At 36.7% G+C, this 26,846-nt stretch overlaps 5 protein-coding genes across 8 annotated transcripts in view; 3 read left to right on the top strand and 2 right to left on the bottom strand.

The window, feature by feature from the left end:
* Window positions 1-3,126, bottom strand: part of kmt2bb (lysine (K)-specific methyltransferase 2Bb) — a 38,952-nt gene extending 35,826 nt beyond the window's left edge. The window contains exons 1-2 of one of the 2 annotated variants that reach the window (XM_059338452.1): window positions 2,762-3,126; window positions 83-146 (exon numbers count right to left, since the gene is read on the bottom strand). In XM_059338452.1, coding sequence (XP_059194435.1) covers window positions 83-146; window positions 2,762-3,091 — 394 coding nt within the window. In that variant the 5' untranslated portion in view covers window positions 3,092-3,126. The remainder of the gene's footprint in view (window positions 1-82; window positions 147-2,761) is intronic. The other variant, XM_059338453.1, reaches the window with a different exon arrangement.
* A 4,177-nt stretch (window positions 3,127-7,303) lies between these two features.
* On the top strand, window positions 7,304-10,328 carry psenen (presenilin enhancer, gamma-secretase subunit). 2 transcript variants are annotated; one of them, XM_059338523.1, is made up of 4 exons: window positions 7,304-7,416; window positions 7,748-7,826; window positions 8,772-8,876; window positions 9,846-10,328. In XM_059338523.1, exons 2-4 carry the CDS (start codon window positions 7,766-7,768, stop codon window positions 9,983-9,985), a joined length of 306 nt encoding a protein of 101 aa, XP_059194506.1. In that variant the 5' UTR covers window positions 7,304-7,416; window positions 7,748-7,765; the 3' UTR covers window positions 9,986-10,328. The 2 variants fall into 2 exon arrangements, with proteins under 2 accessions (XP_059194506.1, XP_059194505.1); XM_059338522.1 differs by having other exon boundaries at window positions 7,309-7,416; window positions 7,745-7,826; window positions 9,846-10,327.
* A 1,557-nt stretch (window positions 10,329-11,885) lies between these two features.
* Window positions 11,886-14,981, top strand: hspb6 (heat shock protein, alpha-crystallin-related, b6). Of its 2 annotated transcripts, XM_059338518.1 has the most exons (4): window positions 11,886-12,480; window positions 12,574-12,731; window positions 13,608-13,730; window positions 14,388-14,981. In XM_059338518.1, the coding sequence occupies exons 2-4, from the start codon at window positions 12,576-12,578 to the stop codon at window positions 14,544-14,546; spliced, it is 438 nt and encodes a 145-aa protein (XP_059194501.1). In that variant the 5' UTR covers window positions 11,886-12,480; window positions 12,574-12,575; the 3' UTR covers window positions 14,547-14,981. The 2 variants fall into 2 exon arrangements, with proteins under 2 accessions (XP_059194501.1, XP_059194502.1); XM_059338519.1 differs by lacking the exon at window positions 11,886-12,480 and having other exon boundaries at window positions 12,510-12,731.
* Window positions 14,900-22,065, bottom strand: proser3 (proline and serine rich 3). The gene is made up of 13 exons (XM_059338524.1): window positions 21,429-22,065; window positions 20,722-20,830; window positions 20,361-20,635; window positions 20,073-20,224; window positions 19,309-19,412; window positions 18,652-18,737; window positions 18,422-18,552; window positions 17,980-18,218; window positions 17,381-17,877; window positions 16,688-16,880; window positions 15,537-15,702; window positions 15,169-15,250; window positions 14,900-15,043 (listed from the first exon to the last, which is right to left on the bottom strand). Exons 1-13 carry the CDS (start codon window positions 21,437-21,439, stop codon window positions 14,992-14,994), a joined length of 2,097 nt encoding a protein of 698 aa, XP_059194507.1. The 5' UTR covers window positions 21,440-22,065; the 3' UTR covers window positions 14,900-14,991.
* Window positions 22,011-26,544, top strand: lin37 (lin-37 DREAM MuvB core complex component). The gene is made up of 9 exons (XM_059338511.1): window positions 22,011-22,362; window positions 23,876-23,951; window positions 24,042-24,092; window positions 24,234-24,263; window positions 24,484-24,569; window positions 24,728-24,888; window positions 25,629-25,760; window positions 25,906-25,979; window positions 26,156-26,544. The coding sequence occupies exons 1-9, from the start codon at window positions 22,329-22,331 to the stop codon at window positions 26,241-26,243; spliced, it is 732 nt and encodes a 243-aa protein (XP_059194494.1). The 5' UTR covers window positions 22,011-22,328; the 3' UTR covers window positions 26,244-26,544.
* Window positions 26,545-26,846: the final 302 nt, after the last annotated feature.

Raw genomic sequence — 26,846 nt, 5'->3', positions numbered from 1 at the left:
GCATGCTTAACTTAAATTTGTCTGCTGTTCATAAATTGCAGGGAAAAAAAGTCATTTGTTGCAGTAATACATTTGTCTTTACCTTTGGAAGGATTTTGTCCTTTGGAGCCTTTTCTCTCAGCTTCAAATCCTCTGAAGTCGTCACCCTTGAGAAGCAATAAATAAAATAATTAACACTTAAAGCAAAGTAACACCACTCTGATGGAGGCTGCCAAACCATCAGCAGCAAAACAATGACTGAAATGTTTAGTTTTACAGCATTAATTTTCAATTCTAGAGAATGCCATTGTAACTACGGTATGTAGATGGAGGACAGTGAAAATGTCTCTGAAAGTTTATCTATTTAGTTAAACATCTAACATAACAATGTATGTTAATCTTAGCATACAGGACCAAATGCTATGTCAAATAATAAAAAACTGGCTATTTAGGCAAGACTTTACAGCAATAATATCAATGACAGACAACAGACAATTGTTTTCATTTTTTCAACATTCAAACCATTTTTCTAATACATTACACACTAATAGAGCTTGCATTGGTAATAACCAAAATGCATATAACTGTTTTGGTAGGTCTCTTTCTGAACTTCTTTATGTAGTTGCATGCACACCTACACGACCAACAAAAAACTGCAGGGAAAGGTAGGTATGTAATTAAGATTCCCTCCAAGCACTGTCCGTCCCCCTCATGCTTGCAGCTTTGACCTGCAATACTACCAACAGCTCCACTTTTATGAATCAGGGTTATGCATTAACGATTAACGTTGCATGTTTAATAGTAGGCAGCTTTCAGTTATAATGACAGGGGTGGAACCCACTGGCTTTGACACACTTCTGCACCTCCATTTAAACATGTCGTGTTTGGTAATGTTAGCTAGCAGTTAGCCATCTCCTGCTACGAAAGCAGTTAAACTCACTTCTGTCTGCAGAAAAGCAAATCAAAACTTAGTTATCCAAGTGTTTATATCACAGTAATTGCATGCAAAAGAAGAAGGACTCTGCAAGATTGGTGTGTGCTGTCGTATTTAAACTAGTTAAAAGGCAGAGGTGGAAAAAGTATTCAGATCTCTTACTTAAGTAAAAGTACTAATACCACACTGTGAAATTACTCCACTACAAGTAAAAGTCCTGCATTCAAAATGTACTTAAGTGAAAGTACAAAAGTATCAGCATCAAAATGTACTTAAAGTATCAAAAGTAAAAGTACTTGTTATGCAGAATGGAGCCACTTAGATTGTTTTATATATTCCAAATATCATATTATATTATTATTATTATTGATGCATTTATGTATACAGCGTTTTAATTTTCTCAAGGTAGGGCTCATATTGACTATTTAATATTCTGTTATGAGGTTTATTTAAAAAAGTGTCTAATCACCTAAATTTATTGTGTTTTTTATGTTAAACCTCGAGTGAAAAGTAACTAAAGCTGTCAGCTAAATGTAGTGGAGTAAAAAGTACAATATTTGCCTCAAAATGTAGTGGAGTAGAAGTATAAAGTTACATAAAATGGAAATACTCAAGTAAAGTACAAGTACCTCAAAATTGTACTTAAGTACAGTACTTGAGTAAATGTACTTAGTTACTTTCCACCACTGTTAAAAGGACAACTGTGCCCGCATCTGCACAGCCTATGAAAACAGAGCAGTTAGCTGTTAGCCGCTAGGCTAGCTCACACCTTCTTTGTGTTCGCTAGTTTTAGCTAGCTGCTACTCTGGCCCGCTCGGCCACAGATGAAATAATTGCGATCCCTGTTTACAAATTGGCGTACTCACTCACTGGCTTTATTAAAAATTATATTCCACTCAGATTTTAGCCCAATAATAATTTAAATGAGATCAGTTGAGGGGGAAACGGTGCTAATGCAACTTATCTGCTGCTAGTATTTTTCAGTAGCTTATGTTCATTAAATGTCATGGAAAGCTATGCTAACATTAGTTAGCATGTAATGTTAGCTTAACCCTATAAAGCCTGAACCATGAAATAATTGCCAGAAAATTCAATTTTTGTAAAAAAAATTGAGTGCTTATTAACCTGCTGACGAATTTTAAGAAATAAATAAATTGCATATATGAATTCTAATCTTTATCATATTTGATACATCAGGTCTTTTTGTGCATTTTGTTGCTCACAGTTTGTTTTTCTCGAACTAACAAAAACATATAAACCCTAACATATTTAACCTATTAAGACTTTGACTTTTCCTTTTTCCTCAACCATGCAAAATACATATTTTTTCCATATAACACAACATCATACATCTGCAGATATGAAGTTTTTTAACGCAGCAATAACCTGCATATCATTTTTGCTACACCTTGTATTTTTGTGTAATTTGTTGCTCAGTTTGTTTATCTTCAACACATGTTTACATCAGGTTTTTGATGATGTAGAGGTCTCAAAAATTACTGTATCTAATATGATACACTTGGCTTTATAGGGTTAACAAGCTTGAAGCTAAAGATAATATTTATATATTATAAATTTAATAAACCCTACCCTAAAAAATATCACACTGATGATGTAGAGGTCTCAAGAATTACTGTATCTATATGATACACTTGGCTTTATGGGGTTAAATGTCATGGAAAGCTACGCTATGCTAACACTAGTTAGCATGTAATGTTAGCTTGAAGCTAAAGCTAGCTGTAGGCTAGCTAGCACAGGGATGTTGACATTTCTCCATGGCACTAAACAGTCACACTGGCACACTTTACATTCACACACAATGTGAGAAGATGAAATAAAGATACTAACTCCTGGGTCGGTTTGGGACCTCACCTCTTCACTCCCACTAGAGCTGTACCCAGCCTGGCCGAGGACCTGGTGGCTCGCTTCTATCCCGAGTAAGCGCAAGTGAGACTGGTCATCGTTTAACGCCAGCGCCAGGCTCGCGGGCCTCGGCCCTCCGGTAGTCACATCATCAGCTTCTGAGCCTGATCGTCCGAGTTGCCACCGCTTCTCGGAGCGCAAACGACTGCGTGACGACCAAGGCCGACCGGGGAAACGACCTCTGGCCGTAGCGGGTCCACCTTGGCCTCCTACGGCAGCCGCGGTTGCTGATCCGCATCCCGCTGCCGCCATCATTGCTTCAACAACAACACACACCGACGGCTAGCAGCTCGCGGAGAGACAAGAGGGAAGGCGCGCGATGGGAGGGGGGCGGGGGGGGGGGGGGGCCGCAATGCAGCATGGGAAAGTGAGTTTTTCGGTGACGTTCCAACGTGAGTGGAGGAAAACAAGGAGGGCGACCTCTGCTGGTGATTGTACGCAGTGGCGGTTCTACACAGGGGCCTCCAGGGGCCACTGCCCCTGTGAAGAAGCCTTTGGCCCCTGCTGTGGCCCCTGTGTCAAATTAATAATAAAATGATCAATTTATAACAATGAACAATGGAACAATTCTAACCTTTTTTTTGTTCAAACAATATCTCATTGTACACAAAAGAAACCCAGAATGTGAACATTGTATAATAGTTTAACTCTGTGGAGTCTTATAGGGATATTTTGTCCATTTTTGAATCCTTTTCATGTCTTTACATGTCTTTGTAAGTCATTTTGTGTCTTTTTTGGACAGTTGTGGCTTTTTTTGGTAATTTTGTGTCTGTTGTTGTGTCATTTTTAGTAATTTTGTGTCTTTTTTGGTCATTTTGTGTCTTTTTTTGTCATTGGTGTCATTTATGTTTCTTTTTTTGTGTCTGTTTTAGTTATTTTCTGTATTTTTTTTTGGTCATTTTGTGTCTTTTTTGGTCATTTTGTGTCTTTTTCAAGACACTGAAAGATTTTGAATGCTTAAATATCATCTTTGCCATTCTTTCATGTGCTAATGTGCCCCTCTGATTAAACACTGGCCCCTCATTGGCCCCCACAGTAAAATTGGTCTAGAACCGCCACTGAGTAGGGCTACCTCTGGTGGTGATTGAACGTCAAAGCTGTATTCAGAAAATGTTCAATCTAAGACAAAGCCGTTATAATTTCAGAGGGGTGTGTATATTTAAGTAAATGTCACTCCAATTTTTTTCAGTTTGCTCCAGTGTAATATGTACACATTCATGAATGGAGCATTTTTTTTCGTTTCGTTTCGTTTCGTTTCGTATCTGTTTATTTCGGTCAATACATGTCATCAAAACAAACCAGAAAAAAACAAAACAAAACATTGATCAAAGTAAACAACATGTAAACAGAGAGAGAAAATTGATAATAGACATTTGGACCGAAAAGGCTGAAGCATAGCTTATTACGCCTTATTACCCTGTTATAATTCAAGTAAATTTAAAATTTAGAAATGTACAATCTGTTATTTATCAACAAAAGAGAGAAAAGAAAGAAGCTTATTACTCATTACTCTAACTTATATAAATTAATCATCCTATTTCTAAGTAATTTTTTGAATAAGTAAATGGTATTGCAAGTTTTCAAGTCTTTCTCCAATTTGTTCCATAAATTAACAGCTGTTATCGTGGTGCATCGTGATTTGGTGTTGGTTCTGGTTTTTAACTTTTTAACCCATAAGGACCCATGGTGACACCCTTGTAACAAACACTTTAAATCTTCTAGAATCTAAGTTTAAACCCACTTAACCCTCCTGTTGTCCTCGGGTCGAGGAAGGAAGAAGAGGGAAGGACGCAAAGGGAAGTAAAAAAGGATGGAGGAAAGAAGGAAGGAAAGAAAGAAGGATGGAGGAAGGAAAGAAGAGAGGAGGAAAAGGAGAAAGAATGGAAAGGAGAGAGAGAAAGGAAGGAGGATGGAGGAAAGAAAGGGGAGGAGGAGAAGAAAGGAAGGAAAAAATAAAGAAGGAAGGAGGGAGAAAAGGAGGGAGGCAGGTAGGAAAGAGGGCAGAAAGGAAGGAGGAAGGAAAGAAAGAAAGAAAGAAAGAAAGAAAGAAAGAAAGAAAGAAAGAAAGAAAGAAAGAAGGGAAGGAAAGGGGGGAAGAAAGGAGGATAGAGGAAGGAATGGAGGCGGGAGGGATGAAAGAAGGAAGGAAGGAGGAAAGGAGAGGAAATCAGGAGGAAGGAAAGAAGAGAGAAAGTAAAGGAGATAGCGGAAGGAGGAAAGAAAAGAAGGGAAGGAGGGAGGAAAGGAAGGAAAAAAAGAAAGGAGGATAGAGGAGGAAGGAAAGGGGGAAGGAGGATAGAGGAGGAAGGAAAGAAGGAAGGAAGGAGGAAAGAAGAGAGGAAGGCAGGAGGAGGGAGGAAAGAAGGAATAGTCAAAATAGATTGGGTCAATTTGACCCAGGAGGACGACAGGAGGGTTAACAATTCTAATCCATTAATAGGGTGTCCTGTATTGCATTTAACTTTTTCTGACCATATTTCTTGTCCTGTCACAATTTTGATATATGTTATGGAGATGCAAACAAAAAGGCAATTTATATATTATTATTTTCTTACTTAAAAACAAATCTGAAAAACAATTTGGTGTTAAACAGCACTATTAATGTCACAATTTTGATATATGTTGTGGAGATGCAAAGAAAAAGGCAAAATTGTGTTTCTGTATGCAGAAAATGTGTCTAGTTTATTTAATTTAAAATAAGAAATATTATGAACACAAATACCATCAACGCCCAATGCAACATATGTCACATCACAGATCTTTGACATTTAGGGGTAGTATTTTTTTTTTTTAAACATCATAAATGTGTTCTATGTGGTTCACTTGGTCTGTGGTATATCCCTCATAATTTTCCTTTAAGGATATTTGGGTCTGGGTTCTTATGGGTTAAAAAAAAAAAAGCTAGGCAAGTTTTTCCACACAGAAAATGTTTGTAATCTTTACTCAGGCTGTTTCTAAGTAATATTTATTTAATAGACCCACTTATTTTTTTAATGAAAAGACACAAGTAAATTGCAGATTCACTGATGTCCCTCAATTACATTTTACTTGGAAATATCAACTAATTAAGCCAATGAACTGGTTTAGTGAATATTACTTGGAACGAATGATTCAATTTACATACAAAACTGAGGAAACATAATAACAAACAATCACTAAGTAATGCATAACATGAAAAACTGCTATTTTTAAAGTGAAAGCACTGAATTGGTATTTCGTTGTAGAATTTATATAGATGATTTGATGATGAAATCTCTTTTTTTCAGTGCACTATACCACTACGCCAGACTGATACGAGTCATTTTTTATTGATTGCATGAATCTTAATCTTAAAAATATATTTTTTAAACATCATTCATATAACTTTATATTCAAATTATTACATATTTTAATATATGTACCTATATTTTTACTTTTGCACTTTTTCTGTCTTTTAATCTCTAGTCTAGTGTGTGTGTGTGTGTGTGTGTGTGTTTATACATATTTAATGAGCATTGTTGGAGAGAGTAGGAGATCCAAGATTTTCATTGCCAACGACTGGTTCTCTGTAATCTTTGTCTACATAACAATAAAAAAATATATTTAAGAACATGCATATTTGTGGGTCTAATATTGCATGACTTTACAGGCATGTATATGTAATAAAGGGAAACCACATACTACAGTTTGTTCTGATAATAAATGTCATGGCTCTACACATTGTAATTCAGTAGATGGCAGCATACGTCTGTATTTTTACCAGAAGAAACTAATGAAGGAATGGTGAAAAAGAGAAAGAAACTGAAGTCTTCAACAATGGAGTACAGGCCTAATCACTTTTGCAGTGCATGCTATAAATGTGTTATTATTAATGTAATGATCTTGCAGTATAAATAAGCAAAGGAAGCTTTATAAAAGTGTTTAAACCAGTGTTGTGTCTTGGTATCAGAACTCTTAATTACCAACCACATTTCAGAGTAAATAACCCCCTCCCTCCATTTTTTTAATTTTTATTTAAATGTATCAATCAGTTGTGTGTACCACAAGGAAACAAATGAATGGCGGCAGAGCATGTGTGGCAAAATAATATCAACCCTTAGCCTTTTCAGAGCTTTCTACAAAATAAAACTATTAAATGGACGTTTTAAAAGAAATGCAAAGAAAGACACAACTGACCTCAGGCTTAGATTTGTGGGGAGGAGTTGAGTAGGTCATAAAAGCATCGTTAAAAATAAAGCTTAAGTTTAAAAGAGGAGCAGACAAGGGAAGATTAATTTATTAATTAATTAATATTATTTATTTATTAATCTTAGCCCTCGGAGCAGTAAACTATGCTCAGGACACAGGCCCATCCAACGATATATTATTTAAAACGCGTAGAAAAGCACATCAAGGCATTTAGTTGTGGCTGTGATTGAGGCATCTGCATGGTGTCTCATGTCCTCCGGGCCACTAGGTGGCGGTGTGAGTAGCTTAGCGGGTGCTACACTTACAAAAAACATTAAAGGCGTAGAAGAAGAACCCGATCCAGAAGAAGAAGGAGGAAGTGTTTTGTTTCTATTTGCGACAATACTTTGACTTTTTGGTCTTAAAGATAGCAGGTAAATTATTACATTAATGCAAAGTATTCTAGATGGGTTGAAACGTTGTAAAACGACTCCACCAAGAATCTGGAACCCGATTAAAATGACTGCTACGGCTCTTTGTTTCAGTCGAAATAACATAACGTTATAATGCTAAGCTAACAAAATGCTAATGTTGGCCTGAGGTGAATTTCGAGTCACCTGACAATGCTAACTGAGCCAGCAGGCACCAGAGGGCTGTTTTACTGCTTGGGTTTCACACATTGTCCTTCAGATTACTAACCAGCTGCACATTTATCTCAAAAGTTTAAAATGCCGTCATTGTAACTTGTTTTTCTTTCTCCAGCAGGATCCAAACACATTTAAGATGAACCTGGAACGACTTCCCAACGAGGATAAGCTCAGCCTATGCAGAAAATATTATCTTGGTGAGAATACTTAAAATTAATCATAACAGGATAAGCATCTATTTAATGTTCCTTTTAGGTTAATGTAAATTATTTTTACTGTTTTTAGTGTTTTATTGTTTTCATTGTTTTTATTGTTTTTATTTATACCTATTTGTGTATGATTTATTCTATTTTAATAACTGTACAGCACTTTGGTCAACTGAGGTTGTTTTTAAATGTGCTCTATAAATAAACTTTGACTTGACTTGACTTGACTTAATACAGTCTTGGTACTTGCTAGCAGTATCAATACCTGCCCCCTTAAGTCATACATTCATATTGAAATGATCTGATGCATTATATTTAGGTTAGAGTGGTGATAGGTTAACATTATGGCTCCACTCCTTTTTAAAGCATAGCATAAGCAACTGTAATAGATTTGCCTAAATATTAATCCATTAGTATTGCCATTGATTTTGTTCTTTTGATTGATTGATTGATTGTCTTTATTTCGAACATGCAAGCAAGTAAAAAAACAACAACAACAAAAACACGTTTAAATATTGATAGATGAATAAATAAAAAACAAAACAAAAAAGCAAAAAAAAAAATTGAGAAGACGGACACTTTCTGCAAGCTCAAAAGGGAGTAGGAAGAAGTAAAAAAACGTATCGAGTCCTACCCCTTAACAGGTCTCTATATCTATATACATATATATATATATATATATATATATATATATATATATATATATATATATATATATACATATATATATATATATATGAATAATCAATATAGGCATATACAAATATTATAAACAATTTTATGTATATATATACTATAAACACTGAAAAATGATCTGTTTCATTCTGAAGAGTCACCTTTTTCAAAACCAACATGGCTCAGTTCAAAATGTTGTTTCAAAACAAAACTTCTCATCTCTTCTCTGACATCTCATTTCTTCTCCCATCTTTTTTTCAGGTGGATTTGCCTTCCTCCCATTCTTGTGGCTTGTTAATGTCGTCTGGTTTTTTAAGGAGGCTTTTGTAAAGCCAGTCTACACGGAGCAGCTCCAGATCAAAACGTGTAAGTGTCAGAATTGCTTCTCAAATACCGGATATTTTACAAACCATTGTTGAGCTAATTTATTTGAATAAAACATCTATTTTGAATCAGTATGCTTATTATTTACTTCTTATTTTACTCAGTTATTCTCTTTACACAAATCTAACAGAATATGTTCCATCAAAGTCAGACTAGTGAGATGAACTTAAAACATGCTTAGAAAAACTTCCACAACAGAGCCTGCACTGTAAAACCCAATGTTGTTTTTTTGTTATTATAACAACATTTTCCTTTTCAATACAACAAGATTTGTCCAAAAAGTCATTTTAACCTAAAATATTGACTCAAATAGCAAGATTCATTTGAGGTAACTCCTTTGCCTTTGTTGTCTTGACATAAAATTATTTCGCAGCATTGACACTCAAATATTTAAGTCGAAACAACAAGTGGGTTTTACAGTGTGACAATGATTATCGTTATATGCATATTATGCCTTTTATATAAAAGTTTTATTATTATAATTCAAGTATCTACATACATGAGACCCATATTTCTAAGACAAATATATCATGTATTTATTTTATTGACTATAGGGTTTTGTTTTAAGAAAACCCCAAAAAACATTTGAGTCAGAATGGGATGCTAAATTAGAGTTATCATAATGTTCATTTGATCCATCAATACACCTAAACATATAAAGTACAAAAAACTAGGCATCACTCATTTTAACTTTGTATAAATCAAATAATTTCATGAGATTCTTATTTCAAGAAAGCTTTAGGCAAAGCTAGATCATTATATCGTACAACCATGATTCCACAGAAATCAGGAAATTGTCTAAAAGTAAATAAAATAATTGATGATTTTATCTATTCTGAAATTGAAAACTAGAAAATAAATGTATGGTATGTTCAAAGTGATTAACTTTTGCCTTTGTAAAAATGCTCCTTATTTTAATTGTCTCTCGTGTTTTTATCTTTTTTAATCTAGATGTCAAGCGCTCAGCGCTGGGTTTACTGTTATGGGTCGCCGTACTGACCACATGGATAACCATCTTCCAGCACTTCAGAGCAGAATGGGGGGAGGTGGGGGATTACCTCTCATTCACTATTCCACTGGGGATTCCTTGAGGCCTTTTTCCATAAAATAACTAATGATCCACAACAATGGACCAAAGACTTTTCCCTCTGTAACTACAGTGAATTTTTTGCTGATCTGTCTGGTCTCTGGAGCTAAAATCAATGGCTAATTAACATTAACAGAGTAATCCTGTATGTCTCCAAAAGAGACATGCTGTAAGGTTAGAAAAGTCATGTTTTCTATGTGCTTGACAAGGCATTTGAGAAAGTTCTTTTTTTAAGAGTATGCTAATTAATCTTGTATAGCAAACAATGGTTGTTTATGTGTGATTGGGCACCCCAAACAGTTTTTACTTGTGTATGAATGACAAATAAAAAAAACAAAATCCATAATGCCTCCTAATGTTTTTGATCCATGTACCCAAGACAGAATTTCCCACCCCTGCTGTCATATTATCTCTCTCGTATCTATGAATCTGTATTGGCTTTTTGAACGGTGACTCATAGATGAGGTACATTCCAAGGTTATAATAGTTTTGGATTTTTCATTAGTTTTAGTTTTAATTTTGTTGTGAATTTTTGTTTTCAAATTCAGTTAGTTTTAGTTAGTTTTTAGAGTGAGTTTTCTAGTTTTAGTTTAGTTTTTATTTTTTGAAAATGCTTAGTTTTAGTTTAGTTTTTATTAGTTTGTGTTAGTTTTAGTTTTCTTGTTATGGGCTATATGTTGGGTGCGTGATTCAAAGAGGCCATAATAAATGTTTCCTTCATTTCCTTTGGTTTATCATCTCAGCCCCAATAAGGTTATTAACTCTTACAGTTCTGGGTGTTTTGAATTTTGGTTCTAGTGTAAACATCCCAGTCTCAGTAAACATATTTACCATGTGTTGCATGTTCAAATGGAAACACTGAATTATGAATGAAAAAAGTTGACAAAAACGAAAACTAAGGACATTTTCACTATAATTTTAGTTAGTTTTAGTTCGTTTTGTAACCACAAAATACAGTTTTAGTTAGTTATGGTTTTTTAAAAACTCTAGTTTTTATTTTTATTTCAGTTAACGAAAATGTTTTTTCAATTCTAGTTTTCGTTATTTCATTAGTTTTCGTTAACAATAATAACCTTGGTACATTCTCCATATATACTCGTACTATATTTTGCATTATTACAGAAGGCTCCTAAAGTCTGGACAATCACTGGCGCCTGTTGTGAAACCCAATACCTTAATCCCTCCAAATGTCGCCACTTCCCTATCATCCTATATGAGTCATAACATAATCAGTGCCATTTATAGTCACTCCAGTCAAAGCTTAAGTGACAGGTTCTACATTACTAACAGGGAGAACATGTGCCCCCTCCGTGCAAACTGCTGACCTCACCACAGCGTGCCAAGAACAAGTAAGAAGTATCAGGACGTACGGTACTTTATGATGCAGGGAGTCCCTTCATAAAACTGATTTACAGGGACTAAACTAAGGAATCCTTTTAGGGACATTGTTTCAAAGTGTTGTTGTACTTTATGTGTGTATACTGAGTGAAGTGATGGAAAGTAACTAAGTACATTCACTCAAGTACTTTAGATACATTTTATTGGACAGCTTGTGACTTCACTAATAAAGATTATATATTCAATATTCAAAACAGCTTATAAAACTTATGATGTGTTTGTTGTTATAGATTAAACTAACAGCAAAATGTAACAGTTCAATTTAACTCCAACTCAATTAAACTGCTGGTTACATAATACTTTACAATAACACCCACAGGTATAAATTATGAGTAGGTTTAATATTCCCAAGTATATTTAGCAGATATAATTATTCAATGCAGGGCTTTAACTTGGAACGAATTATTTTTTTTTTTACATTAAAGGTATTACTACTTTCAATTAAGTAAATGAGACGACATTTTTTCAACATTATAGGAGTGCGTAATGGGAGGAAAGCCCACGTGCTCCTGGCATGTGAAGGGACGTCCCTGCTGTCACTGTCTGTCTGGATCAGCTCACGAGGGTCAACAACATCTCTTTTGAACTTATTTTTGGATAGATCTTCCTTGACAACAGACCTTTAAGCGTAGATTTCATAACAGGTTTTTATAAGGAAAGGAAACAAAGGAAATCATTTGTTTATATCCGGACCATCAACCCTCGGAATAAACTCCAGGCTGTAATATTGTTAATGGCTAATAAACACGTTAATTGCCAATAAGCTCGCGACAGCTGCGTCACTCCCAAAACAATACACTCTAATCCTATATAGCCGAGCCTGAACACCCAAGGGTACGTATCCAGAACATAACAGAGGCAAGGTGCCCCACGGTGAATTCCCAGCTCATTATGCAACTCCAGTATAAAACACACGCAGGAACAGTCAGGCACGCCAAACACCCAGAGGACGCAGAGTTGGAGTCAGACAGACTGACGCACCAGATCATCATCTGAACTCACAGAGCCTCATTTAGGACTCAACACCAGCAGGAACACAAGCAGTTAAACAGGCAGTCCTCTCAGCCCGCACACTCATTTGGTCAGGGAATTTAAGCAGAGGTAAGTTGTGGCCAGTGTTGTAGTCTCACTAGACTCTATAACATAGCCTCAACTGCTGTCTCCTCTTTAAACTCTTTTTTTACCCCACTGTAGAAATGGATTTCATCCTTCCACCCACTCTGCCAGCTGGTGATATCCCATGGGAGAAGGTTTTACCGCCTCTTATCCCTCGGCTGACTGGGACTTATGGACAGTATAATTGGTCTCCGAAACTGTTGATTCCAGAGATTGATAACAGCAGTTCTGCAGAGGTAGGTTAACTTACTGTATCCCTGTGTTGAAGAAATGTTAGTTCGTTGCATTCATTTTGGCTTAACAGAACAGAATGAAAACAAAAACTTGTTCAATATGGTGGGGTTTTTTTTTAAAATTGAGAATATTTATAGATTAAAAAATATTGACTCCAGGTCATTTTTAGTAGTTTTTTCCAGAGCTTTCAGTTTAATCTTAGTCACCTTCAAGAGATGAAAACACTGAAATGCACTTGAAAGCTTAAAACAGCCATTACGAAGAACATTTTGTCAAACCACCCCAATTTTTCCAGTTTGTTATTGAAATTCAAGCAGTTCAAGTCAAATGAACAGCTTGAAAGGGTCCAAAGGTAAGTGGTGAACTGCCAGAGGTAAATAAAAAAAGGTAAGCTTAACCAAAACTGGAAAATAATGTACATTTCAGAATTATACAAGTAGGCCTTTTTCAGGGAACAAGAAATGGGTTAACAACTTAACTCTATGGAGTCTTGGGCTATTTTGTCCATTTTTGAATTCTTTTCATGTCTTTGTAAGTCATTTTGTGTCTTTTTTTTAGTCATTTTGTGTCTTTTTTTAGTCCTTTAGTCCAACATAAAATGTGATTTTGAATCTTTTTTTTACTTTAAAAACACTATCATGCTCAATAAAGAATTTTAAATGTTGCAAATGTGCATTCATTTCAGAGTACACTGAGACATTAAACTGCTTCGTTTTCAATTAAATTCTGGAAAAGTTGGTGTGTTCTAAAACTTTTGACCAGTAGTGTATATTAAATGCATGGTGGCAAGAAAGGATTTTTTCCCCGGTATGTTGTGCTCAGAAGGTATTTTATTTCTATATAATAATAATAAACTGTATGGTGACTTGTGTTGCTAGGTGAACTGTGACGACAGCGGTTTCACAGTTCAAGTTGATGTGAAGCACTTCAACCCAGAGGACCTGATGGTCAAAGTGATTGGAGACTTTGTGGAAGTGCAAGGAAAGCATGAAGAAAAAAAGGTTTGTATTCTCAACGGGACATTGCTGTTAGGGGTGTGCCATATCGTATCGTTCACGATAATATCCGTATTTTTTTTTTCATGGTTAAAAAAAATGCATATCGTGATATTGGCAACATTCCTACTTTTTGATGTAGTGGCGTAAGGTTACAAGCTAAGCTAAGTTGTTTAATCACAAAAAGCTACTTACTCTCTGTCGCTAAACACATGCAGCTTTCAAAATAAGAGCACAGTGTGTTAACTGAATCCACCACAGAACTTACAAGAAGACTGTCAAAATAAGATGCCTTAAATAAAACATACAAGAACACTTATTTTCCTTTACAAAATGTCATTAAAATATGCCCCCGGAACCCCTAAATGGTTATTTTTTATTATCTTCTCATACATTTTTTTTTATTTGGCAACTGTTGAGATTTGCACTTCACACTACATTTTAGATTTTTATTTATTTATACAGACGAAAAAAAACATATTTTCTATATCTTTTTAAGTATTTCGTAATATCGTCAAGAATATCGTTATCGCAAAAATAGCCTGAAATATCGTGATATTCTTTTAGGGCCATATCACCCAGCCCTAATTGCTGTACTTTGTGTTTTATTTAGTTGTTATGATTTGACCTATCCTAAAAATCTTTTTCCCAATGTTTTGTTAGAAGGATGGTCCCGGGGTTACAACGCGGCAGTTCAGTCGGCGCTACCGAATCCCGAAGGGAGTGGACACCATGGCTTTAGAGTCCGCGGTCTCTCCAGAAGGAATCCTGATCATATCTGCACCGATGCTGCAGACCTACGACTCCAGAATCCTGGCCTGATGACATTAATACCAAACACTCAAATCTGTGCCAATCTCCACTGTGCATGAAAACAAGACGCCTTTAAGAACACACAGGCGCACACAGAAATAACTTCTGGCTCCTTCAGTCACAGTAACACTCACCATGTGCCAAAACACCCATTTGTTGTATTCCTGGCACTGTTTTACTATTCCCTGCTCTCTGAGGTTTGTATATACTGCTCTGCTGGTACTCATTAATCTTACATCATGTTTCAAGGAACCAGTCTTTGTAAATATTTTGCATTCGTAGCTCAAACTTGGTAGTTTTTTTGTTTGCTAGTTTTGTAAAATGCACTGTGTTGTAATAACAATGAATGATGCACGCAAACATACATCCAAACTCTTTAATGTGGAAATATTCCTTCAAAAATGAAAAAAATAAACTTTATTTCTTTATAAAATTTAAAAAAAAGTGTCCGTTTTCAAGTAACATGTTGCTCATCCAGGAATTCACTCAATGTAGAGTCCACTTCACTAAAAGGAAAAATGCAGAAGATTATTTACTGGAATTTGGGGTGCTAGTTTAGAGGATTTTATTTTCTAGGATGAAGTTAGAATATGGCTAATTTAGCAATTCAATTTATAGGCTGTTGTTTTACCTGATTTGCTCCTTAACCCATTTTCTCTGCTTGCGAAGGACTTGTAGTAAAGGGTCGTCTTCAAACTCTTTTTCATCGGAATCTGAAAAAAACAAAACAGTACTGTTTAAAAGAGTTATTAATAGAATATTACCAGCATTAACAGGACCAATACTATAAGTTATCGCTTTGTTATTTAAATCTTATGACAACAGGGGAGTTCAATATGAATCACAAATGTTAAAGCATGCAGAAAAAGAGAAAGTTCTAGGGGTTTGGACTGAGAGGGTTGTGGCACGTTGGGAATGGAAACTATTCATAGGTCAGAATATATATTCCACAATTAACCACAGGGTAAAGGTTGGTGCTCTCTGCTGCCATAAGCTCACCTTCAGCTTCTTGCAGCAGCTGTGAAATGACCTCCATAGAGTTCTGTGCATTGCATGGAGGAAGTGGGGATTGTGGAGGTGCAGAGGAAGAAGGGGGAACCCACGAGTGAGGGGTCCTCTGCGCTGGAGATGAATCCACCGAGGGGAACATCACCTCTGAAACTACCTGGCAACCCAATGAGAACACGCTTCTGGTTAATAAACTGGTTAAAGTGATAGTAGCTGGCACACAGCAGGAGGCAGCAGCAGAGCATATTTTAGCTACTTAGGAAAAGGTTGACAAAAAAAGCTGAAGTTATCCATGCTCCATATCAAGCCACCAGACTTGGCTGTGTGACTTTGGTCTTATAAAGGGTTAAACTGAACAACTGAGGCAGCTCTAGACCACCAACTCTTTTTTTTTTAAAGGAATCTTGTGACTTCCAAGAGAGAATAGATGGTTGTAGCTACTTCAGTTCTTCAGTTGTTGGAAAGGCCTGTCTTACAGCAAGGTTAAGTATTGAAGGATTTGAAATAAAGTGCATACAAAAACTGACATACAATCTTTTAAAGTGGCTTAAATACTTTGGCTGCTGCACCTGTCCACAGCAGTAGATTGATTAGCCTCCATGTTGGTCCAAACTTGGGGCCATCTGACTATGGATAAGTACCTCATAGACCCTCACTTAAAAAAAATAAAAACTTTAACATCAATTGATGATTTATGACATCAAAATAACAACAGTGTGACGACAGAACTGATCAAAAATATGTGGTAAATAGATTCAAACATTTTTGTTTTTTTCATTTTTTCCATGAAATTCTAACATGGTAGACATTAACAGCTGCATATCTTATGATTTAAAAGAATAATGTCTCACACAAAGTCCATCTCTTAAAGATCTCAAGTTCTGTTTTTCTTGTTTTGGATAATCACCTTGTGTAAACTAGCCTGAATGTCAAATCTCAGATTAATAATTCCTCGCAATGCCTTTTGAGCAGCAACACACTAACATCTTTCAGTTCATCACATATACTGCTGGCAAGATATCAAGTTACTATGACAGCAGCAAACAGATAAAAACAAAATATGCAGAAAGAATCTGTGGCTTTATAAGGCTCTAGTATAAGTCATACCACACAGAGAGCATTAAAGAAAATAAGATGAGAACCTGGCCTAAGGCACTGTGGATTGGAGAAGGTGGTGGTGCATGATTGGCTGAGCAGCTCTCAGTAGGAAACCTGCTGCTTCTCTCCTGCTGCTGCTGCTCGGCCCACGGCGTGACCTTTTTGGGAACTCTTTGATGTGAAGAAGTCCTGTTTGAAGTGCCAGGGCCCTCAGCATGATCCCTGTCTGCAGCAGATCTGTAAGAAATGTATATTAAGCAATCAGATTTGATTTTTTTTCCTGCTGTGTGCATGTTTGCTTTGATAGATAGATAGATAGATAGATAGATAGATAGATAGATAGATAGATAGATAGATAGATAGATAGATAGATAGATAGATAGATAGATAGATAGATAGATAGATAGATAGATAGATAGATAGATAGATAGATAGATAGACTGACTTTATTTATCCCAAGCTGGGAAATTACAGCGTAGCAGCATTACACACAGAGACAATAACAACACAATTAAATAAAAAGAAGAACCGAGGCATACTTCAAGCAATAAAATATAAAAATACAATAAAATACAATACAGGTAGTGTCTAAAGAAGGAGTATGTATTAAGGAGTAGAATAGAATTCCAGTGCAGAATAAATATGAATGTACAGTATAAAAATGTTGGTGCTATGAAACAAATAAGGTGCAATGAACAGTGTGCATAAAAAACACATAAAGTGCTATAAAATACTACCTTGTTGATTGTTTCTGCATTCTGGAGGATGGTGCCGTCTTCTTCTCAGACTCTCTTGTCTGGGCTTTCTCTTTCTTTTTCCTCTCAGGTCTTTTGTGGTGACTAAGTCCTGCTCGGTCCAAAGCTTCAGATGAAGCAGGTGGTGGGGATGGCAAATGCTCACGAATAGGCTCATCGGTGAAGGTGTTCATTGAGTTTCCGTGGACTTGGCTCTTTGGACAGACAACTTTGGTCTGAGACTCATCTGCACTATGTAAGATGTTTTGTTGCATGCTAGCATGAGATGACTGGATGGGACAGGGCAAGACATCACAGAGTAAATGCATATGGGCAGGAACATGGGCAATAGCCTGGGGATGAGAGACTGAAGGGAAGGAAGGGGGACCTGTAGTTGGGGGACATGACCTGGGGGCTTCTCTGGTTTCTGGCTGGGGAACAGTGATTTGCGGATGTGTAGCTTTTTGTGAAAATTCAGGAAATTGAGCATTCTGGTGTTGCTAGAGGTGACGCACAAAAAGTAAAAATATAAATGATTCTGTTAGTCTGGAACAAATACTAAACAAAAATATGGAGTAATTATCACACACTATGACTCCAACCTTGTATGCCTGTCCACTGGCTGAAGGATGGCTTGAGCTGGAAGCCTGCCAACTGAAAGTGGGACCCTGCAGACTGAGGTGCTGCAGGGACGGGGGCCACTCCCTGGCTTGCTCAATCTTTCTCCTTAACCGCCACTGGAACAAGATGTCCTCCTCACGGCATTTGGGGGGAGCCAGAGAAGGAGTCACAGAGGGTTTTTTGGAGGACACAGTTTGAAGAGAGCCTGAACTGACCTTTGCTGCAAATGTTCATAAACACATTGCACAATAACACTGTCACAACGGTCCAGATTGAAACATCAAGCAATAAAAAAGGGTTGAGTAACATTGAGTAAAACGGAAAGGATGAGTAGTCGGAGGGAAAGTATCAAGTAAAGTTCAAGAAAAATAAGAAAAAGGAAGTCCGAAAAAGGAAAATATTATTTTCAATACGCTGCCTTACCAGTGGATTTTATAAAACTGGGAATGAAAGTTCTTTGCACCGGCTCATCTACACTGACTGGTGAAGAGAAGTCGGAGCATCCCAGGCCCTCGGAGCTGACAGGGACAGATCCATCACTCTCAATACATTCTCTGCAGTACAAAAAGTTATTCACAAATCATAATTTGTTATTGTTTGTTTGTTATTATTATCATTGAACGTATCATCTTGGTACTAACTGGTCTTCTCACCCTCTCAGTAGAAGTCTGTTGGCCTTTTCTTGAAGGTGAAATATCTCTGAGTCATCAAATTCACCCTGCGAGGTGTCTGACACAATCTGAGAGACAAAAGAACGGACAGAACATTATTAAGCCAGTTTTGTTCTTGATATTACACAATAATGAACAATCACAATAAAGTGCAAATTCATATGACTAGATAATTAAATTTACAGCAACTGAGTAAAAAATATGTATAGCCAGTCACATAATCCGGCCTCAGACTGCAAACAAATATACAGAGGATCTTTTAGAATTGAGTTGAGAAATAAACTTGCCATGAGCAGGCTGAACAAGTCATAAATATATCAAACATGGCTGTTTAAACTATGTCTTCCCAGGCATTTAGTAAACACAGAGGGTTCCAAATGGACATGTGGAGTGGTGTTGAAATGTAAATATTTATATGCACCCTTAGCCAGCATAAGGTGTCTCTTCTACAGACACTTTGTGTCCCGGGCATTTAGACAAACCTGGCATAAACCAGGACAGGGTGCAGACCCAATAATGTAGCATCATATGCAAAGAATAAAAAACAAGATCGAGATTTAAAGAAAGAAATAAGTATACATTTGCAGGTAAGAGAAAGACATTAAAAGGATAAATTGTGGCTCAGTCAAATGCACGTACACTAAGGGATCCTCTGCATGGAGAAAGGGATCTGTCATGTTGATGCTTTCCAGCTGGACTGAAAATACCAGACCCATGGTCATCCTTATGAGGCCTGATCGCATCTGTTCAGAGGAGATTCCACAGAAACAAGGTGCACATTGAGATTAGGGGTGTGCCATATCGTATCGCTCACGATAATATTGGTATGTTTTTTTTAGGGTTAAAAAAGATGCATATCATGATATTGGCAACATTCCTACTTCTTGATGTAGTGGCTAACAATTAAAGTTGTTTTAATCGCAAAAAGCTACTTACTCTCTGTCGCTAAACACATGCAGGTTTCAAAATAAGAGCATGGTGTGTTAACATAATCCACCACAGAATTAACAAGAAGACTGTGAAAATAAGATGCCTTAAATAAAACATACAAGAACCTTTATTCTCCTTTACAAAATGTCATTAAAATATGCCCCCGGAACCCCTAAATGGTTATTTTTTATTATTTGCTCATACTCAAGAGTCAACGTTTTTGTATTTGGCAACTGTTGAGATTTGCACTTCACACTACATTTTAGTTTTTTATTTATTTATACAGACTAAAAAAAACATTTTCTATATCTTTTTAAGTATTTCGTAATTTCGTGAAGAATAATCGTTATCGCAAAAATAGCCTGAAATATCGTGATATTCTTTTAGGGCCATATTGCCCAGCCCTAATTGAGATTTATAAACTGATGATAATCAATATTCTCTGCTTTAAAAAACAGGAAGTGAGAATGTACTTTTATCTGTGGTTTTACTTGGTGTTGAACTGTGTGGTAGAGGTGAGGATGACATCCACCAAAATGGCAACTGCGTCTCTCCAGCGGAAGAAGGAAACTGCTGGCGTTCCTCCCGACTCTGCGGTCGACCATGGCGAAAGCGATCTATGTACCTTGAAGATCAAAGGTTATAATTAGTGATGCAAATAGTAACAACAATGACAATTTTCTATATTTAACACCACATTTCTGTATTACTTAGGGCCTTGCTTAAGGCTATGGTCTTGACATTATGGAACTAAAACATACTTTGCCATCACTGAATCCTGCTGTGCACTTAGTTCTGAGGAAACTGTAGATCTTCCTGCTTTCACACACTGTTTGGGTGTCTCCATGTCAGACAAGCTTGTACTGCTGGGAGGAGAAGAGCCACACTCAGTGGAGGGCCAGGATTCTGTAAAAACAGGTTGTCCATCACTGGCGGAAAAATGTTGGCCACTTTGTCTAAACAGCTTTTGTCTCTCTGGGCTCTGAGTGTGTGATTGCAGACTGGATCGCTGGTTGGAGCGTACAGGACTCAAAGACTGCAAAAGAACAACAAAGTGCAATGACTTAGGGAAGTAAAATGAGATGTGTCTTACAGAATTGTAAAGTTAGCTTTAAAACTCACCGTTTTTTTCTTGTTTTTAGACAAGGATTGGTTGCTGGATGGGTGGTAGTGTGCCTTCCCCACTCTAGATGCTGGTGGGAAGGGATTCTGCCTTGTGAACAAAGGTCCACTGTTAAAAAAACAAAAATAGCACTCATGAATTACTGTAACAACTGCTTAGGGCAGTAGTTCTCAACCTTTTTGAGTCGTGACCCCCAATTTAACATGCATGTTGTCCGCGACCCCCGCTCACTGAACACAATCTCACACGCACAGTTCAGATCACCCAAAAAAGAAACAAAAATGACCAAAAAAAGGAAACAAAATGACCAAAAAAGACACAAATTGACCAAAAAAGGAAACAAAACTATACCAAAAAAGACACAAAATGACCAGAAAAAGAAACAAAATTACCAAAAAGACAGAAAATGACTAAAAAAAGACAGAAAATGACCAAAAAAAAGGAAACAAAATGACTAAAAAAGACACAAATTGACCACAAAATGATCAAAAAAAGACACAATATGACCCAAAAAAAAGACATTAAGTTACCAAAAAGACTACAACACATTAACACATGAACACTTTAACACAGTGGAGACAGAGCTGACTTCCAAAATGATTTGGCGACCCCCAGAAATCATCTCGCGACCCCAATTGGGGTCCCGACCCCAAGGTTGAGAATAGCTGGCTTAGGGTACTTTACCAATTTGACCATTAGCTCTTACCTGGATTTCATTACAGCTTTAGAAAGTCACAGGTGATTCATAATAGACAGGCTAATGCACAGTAGAAGTTGCTTCAGTGTGGGTCTGGTCCTAACTGGAAAAATAAATTAAAGCTGGACCCGCATGGCTGTCTGACTGTGTAACGTAGGTTTTACCATAATTTACCTATCTGATAACTAGAAAAGATGACCACAGGACCACAATAGCCTTCCGAGCTCACTTTGCATGTCCACAAAATAAAGTTACCATGGAGTCAAAGTACGACAGTACGACAGAAACTGTCCATAAAATAGTAAATTAAGATTCTACAACGGGTACTTTCAAAATCAATTCAGTCAACGAGTTCAATTCGTAAATAAAAACATAATTACTCCGCTCTTTTGCCAAATAAAACACTTGCAGAGAAACCAGAAGAAAGCGTCACTGTTTCACCGTTCGTTATTTACTTCGAGACTTACAGCCAATAGGCGCCGAGTTTATTATGATGGACACGAACATCAGCCAATCACATAGAAGATCCTCTCAGCACAAGAACCAATCAGTTGACAAGAAACCGGCAGCGCGCGGAAGAGGAAAGTCTGCAAAAGCTATGCGTTGATCAAAAACAAGCTACGTTAGCAACGGTAATCTGAGCTAGTAGCCGCTACGGTCCAACAAATTATAAATCGTCCAGTCTTCAGTTTATTTTCAGCGAATGTATGGTGACTACTAGTGGCAATTCCAAGTAAGCTCATCGGTAAAATACGTAAATGTAGACGAGACAATCTATCGTACACGTTATCCAGTGGTCAAGGTGGCTAGCTGATTGTAAACGGTCTTAATCTCAGCTAGCTAAACTAGCTAACTCAACATTAGCAAACCAACGTCCTACGTCATATAATTTATAGGACAGTGGAAATAATGCATCACGTCAAGATCAAGACTGAAAGGCCAGGTGAGTAACGTTACCTTAGTATATCTTCACACTGTTGAAATAAGTCATTTTTCTTCAAAATGTTTTTTTGTTGTTGCCTAAATCAGCTGTTCTCAACCTTGGGGTCGGGACCCCAATTGGGGTCTTGAGATGATTTCTGGGGGTCGCCAAATCATTTTGGAAGTCAGCTCTGTCTCCACTGTGTTAAATTGTTCATGTGTTTGTCTTTTTGGTCACTTAATGTCTTTTTTTTTGGTCATTTTGTGTGTTTTTTGGTCAATTTGTGTCTTTTTTTGATCATTTTGTGGTCAATTTGTGTCTTTTTTGATCATTTTGTGGTCAATTTGTGTCTTTTTTGGTCATTTTGTTTCCTTTCTTTGGTCATTTTGTGTCTTTTTTAGTCATTTTGTGTCTGTTTTTAGTAATTTTGTTTCTTTTTTGGGTAATTTTGTGTCTTTTTTGGTAATTTTGTGTCTTTTTGGTGATTTTGTTTCTTTTTTGGGTAATTTTGTTTCTTTTTTGGGTAATTTTGTGTCTTTTTTTTTGGTAATTTTGTGTCTTTTTGGTCATTTTGTTTCTTTTTTGGGTAATTTTGTGTCTTTTTTGGTCATTTTGTTTCCTTTTTTTGGTCATTTTGCTTATTTTTTGGGTGATCTGAACTGTGCGTGTGAGATTGTGTTCAGTGAGCGGGGGTCGCGGACAACATGCATGTTAAATTGGGGGTCGCGACTCAAAAAGGTTGAGAACTACTGGCCTAAATCATCATCTCATGAAGCCGGCCACCTATGGTAAAATCACCTCCATCCTCAGTTGATCAGATCATGATTTTACCCCTTTTAAGATCATCACTTCTTTAACAATTTTCCACATTCATAGGCATCAGATAAGAACCCAGCAAAGAAGAGCTAGAGGGAGATTGTTTAGTTATCAGTTTAGTTTATCAGTGTTTTATTGTTGACACTAATATTGGTAACACTTTACTCTAAGGTGTCTACATAAGAGTGACATGAGCGTGTCATAAACATGACATGGGATGCATCATGAACATTAATGACACTTAGAAGTAACATTAATGCTCATGATACTTGTCATGTCATGTTTCTGACAGGCTTGTGTGACTCTTATGTAGACACCTTCAAAATAAAGTGTTACCATATCTTGCTTAAGTCACAAAGGCATGTTCAAAAATTGCCTAAGTCATTTATTTCTCTTAAGTTACATAATTTACACACAGTGTTGTTACTATGCCAATAGCCATCCTTTGTTACATCCTTTTTGAGTGAAATGATCAATAAATGTCATATGTTACACTTTTGGTGAAGTTTTTTGTGTTTCCTGCAAAACTTGAAAAAATGAGTTTGCCGATTATTTTTAACAGGGTGAAGATATTTATCTTAAACGTCCTCCTGACCTGTGCTTGTTAGCAATTCAGTAATAACACATGTATTCAACATTAGCTCTTGATTGATCAGGTGATCAGGAACCATGTTTTTAAAGCGCCCACTGTTTACCACTCGTATCATTGCTCCTGCAGATCTAGAGGGGGCTGGTGCCCGCAGCAGATTGGATGCTGTGTTAAAGGGACTGGTAGAGAGGAGTGAAAATGAAAGGTCAATAAAACTATAATTCTCAAGATTTTAAATTAATCTTATCATTGTGATTACTTTTCTATCAGAGTAATATTGTTGTATTTTGAACAGGGAGCAGAATGAGGGTGATACTGGAAAAATATCAGCAGACTCCTTAAACAAGTATGACTCAATCATTTGGATTTCAAATGTATTTGTATTTGATTATACTGTAGCTGGTACTGTGAAGTTGGTGAATATCCTTTATATTATTTCAAAATTAAATATTAAAGGAAAATTTTCTGTTTCACATTCTATCTCTAGGGATTTGTCTCCATCATCTGCTGGGAAAAGGCAAGTGTCTACCTTCAACTGAACTGACAGTAACTCGAAAACATACATACTTCTCTTTCTAGATTTGTCACCGTTAAATGAAAAATCAATGTCCTGTCAATGATTCTATTATTTCACATGGACATATTGCACGTCTACACACCATCACTGATTTTAAAAGCAGTGATGTTTTTGAATTTAGAAAGTCCTCATCCTTGGTTTGTTTTTTGTTTTCTTCCAGGCCATCAGCTCGATTTCCACAGCACCGAAGGAAGAAGCGCAAAGAGATGGAGGAGGGCATACCAGAGAGCAATCAACACAAACAAAGTAAATTAAGTGCAAATACTGTAAATGAATAAGCAAGAAATTACATTGTAGTATTTGTCCTTTTTTGTCCCTTAGTTTCTGTGTGGCCTTTTACTTCATTTTACAGCGCCTTACCTTTTTCTTAATCTCCCCATCTTTTATCTTTCTCCCCTCGTTAGATGCTTACATTATTAAGTTGTTCGATCGCAGTGTGGATCTGGCTCAGTTCAACACCAGCACCCCACTCTATCCTATCTGCCGTGCCTGGATGAGAAACAATCCTTCAGTTCGAGAGCCGCCTGCTTCCCCAAGCCCTCCTCACAGCATGGTGGAGGAAGAGGTATGTAGGATAACTAAAACTTTATTTAGAATATGCAAAAAATAAAGTATTCCTTAGTTATAAGATATAGTTTACTTTTCAGTTTGAGGCACAGCTGTTCAAGGTTCCAAGCTTGTTTCCTTTGGGATGCTACTATTACTGTGACCAAAATTATTATGGAATATTAAGTCAAATCCATTTAATTCTACATAAGTATCTATAGAATCTGAGAAAATGTTTTATTTTGTTGCCACTGTTTTTAAATTATTTTATGTTTTGTTGTACAGTTACCTTGTGTGTTTTGAAAGGCGCTTATAAATAAAATGGATTATTACTATTATTATTATTATTATTATTATTAAAATGTGTGTTTGTTGTTTGAGGAAAGGTAGTTTGCTCTTGAGTATTTCAGCTTTTAAGTGGTTTAAGTACCACAAACAAAATTAAATTCCCATCTATGTGTATGGTGGTTGTAGATATCTCTGAATCCCTGCATATAAAACTGTATAACTTAACACCACCATTGGTTAGTGAGTATACGTTTTTTGTGTTTGTATTTTGTATTAATGTAATACTTTTTACTGTCGTTAACATGATCAGCCCTTTTGCAGACAATTGACTCACTAAAAAGTATTAGTTATTTCTTAGCTCTAAAGATGCCGCGATGCCATTGGTCTTCGAGCATCATAACGCCAGGAATGGTTTGGTATAAAGGACTGTTTAGCTGAAGTCCTTTTTCCAAATGCCTTTCTCTTCACCAGCTTACAGACATGATGAATGGTAAAGGTCAGAATGTGTACAGACTCCCTCCTCCGACCTCCTGTCCAATCAGCACCTCTGGTGAACCCATCAACCTCAGGATCCCACAGACTGAAAAACCCACTGTTTCCAAGGTTCGGTGAAATATACACATAAGAATGATTGACTGTGATTTACTTACATAATGCTATTGAATTACTAATTACAGCAAATTCATTATTTAAAAAGTTAACTGATCAATTGTAACTAACTGAATCTGAACATTTTCTTTTTTCATAGTTAACAGATTCAGTTCCTGTACCAGGTTCGCTCATATGTGACCACATGGAACGTTGGAAAAAGATAAGGCAAAAGTATGTTCTTTTTATTGACCTGTGTATTGTTGACAACCTACTTTGATGTCAGGGTTTCACCCGTGGGTGTTCTTCTGTGTTACTTGGTTAACACACATATATTTATATAAATATCACTGAAATGTCCAAAGGTTTAAAAATAAATTGTGCTAACAAATATTGCTATTTTTTTCCAGATGGAAGGAGTGCTCTAACAAAAACCAGTTAAGATACAGTGAGAGTATCAAGGTGCTGAAGGAGATGAAGGAGCTCTATGATCGCTAACTGTAGCTCCCCATCACAGAAAGACTATGCAGTTGAAAAGCAGCCATGGTGTAGCAGCCATTGTTTGAACACACCTTCCATCGACACAGTTGGAGTCAAAGGACAGCAAGTACAGAACCTTGAGCCTTAAATATACCACATCTGTCTTATGCATTGCAAGAAAAAGACATTTAAAAAAAAATAGTTTGAGTTTGTTTAATTTCCTGTGCGGGATTGTGTCCCAGTGTGATGTGGGACTACTTTTTTGGTTTTCACAAAAGTTCTGTGTAGATGTCTGAATAAATTAATTCGTTTTCAGGAACACTGTGACTTCCTTCTTTCTCTGGCATTCTCAGCATTAACAATACTGATTGACGGCTGTGGACCAGTGGTTTCCAAATGGTGCCCCGCAGGCAGCACACCGGTGTGTCATGAGACAAGCTCAGGTGTGCCATGGAATTTTGTGACAACCATACACTATTAATGCAGTATGGCTCACAGCAATATTGCCAAAATGAGTGGCTTCTACTGGCAGCAGGAGATCATCTTGTCCTCATACCTAAATGTAACAATTGCTATTTTAAACATGTGGTTGATGTCAACTAGGCTGTTTAACTTTAGGCC

The sequence above is a fragment of the Centropristis striata genome, chromosome 8 (assembly GCF_030273125.1).
Source record: "Centropristis striata isolate RG_2023a ecotype Rhode Island chromosome 8, C.striata_1.0, whole genome shotgun sequence".
In the NCBI taxonomy this organism is placed as follows: Eukaryota; Metazoa; Chordata; class Actinopteri; order Perciformes; family Serranidae; genus Centropristis; species Centropristis striata.
The sequence above is the reverse complement of the archived record's forward strand: the minus strand, read 5'-3'. Positions and strand labels throughout refer to the sequence as shown.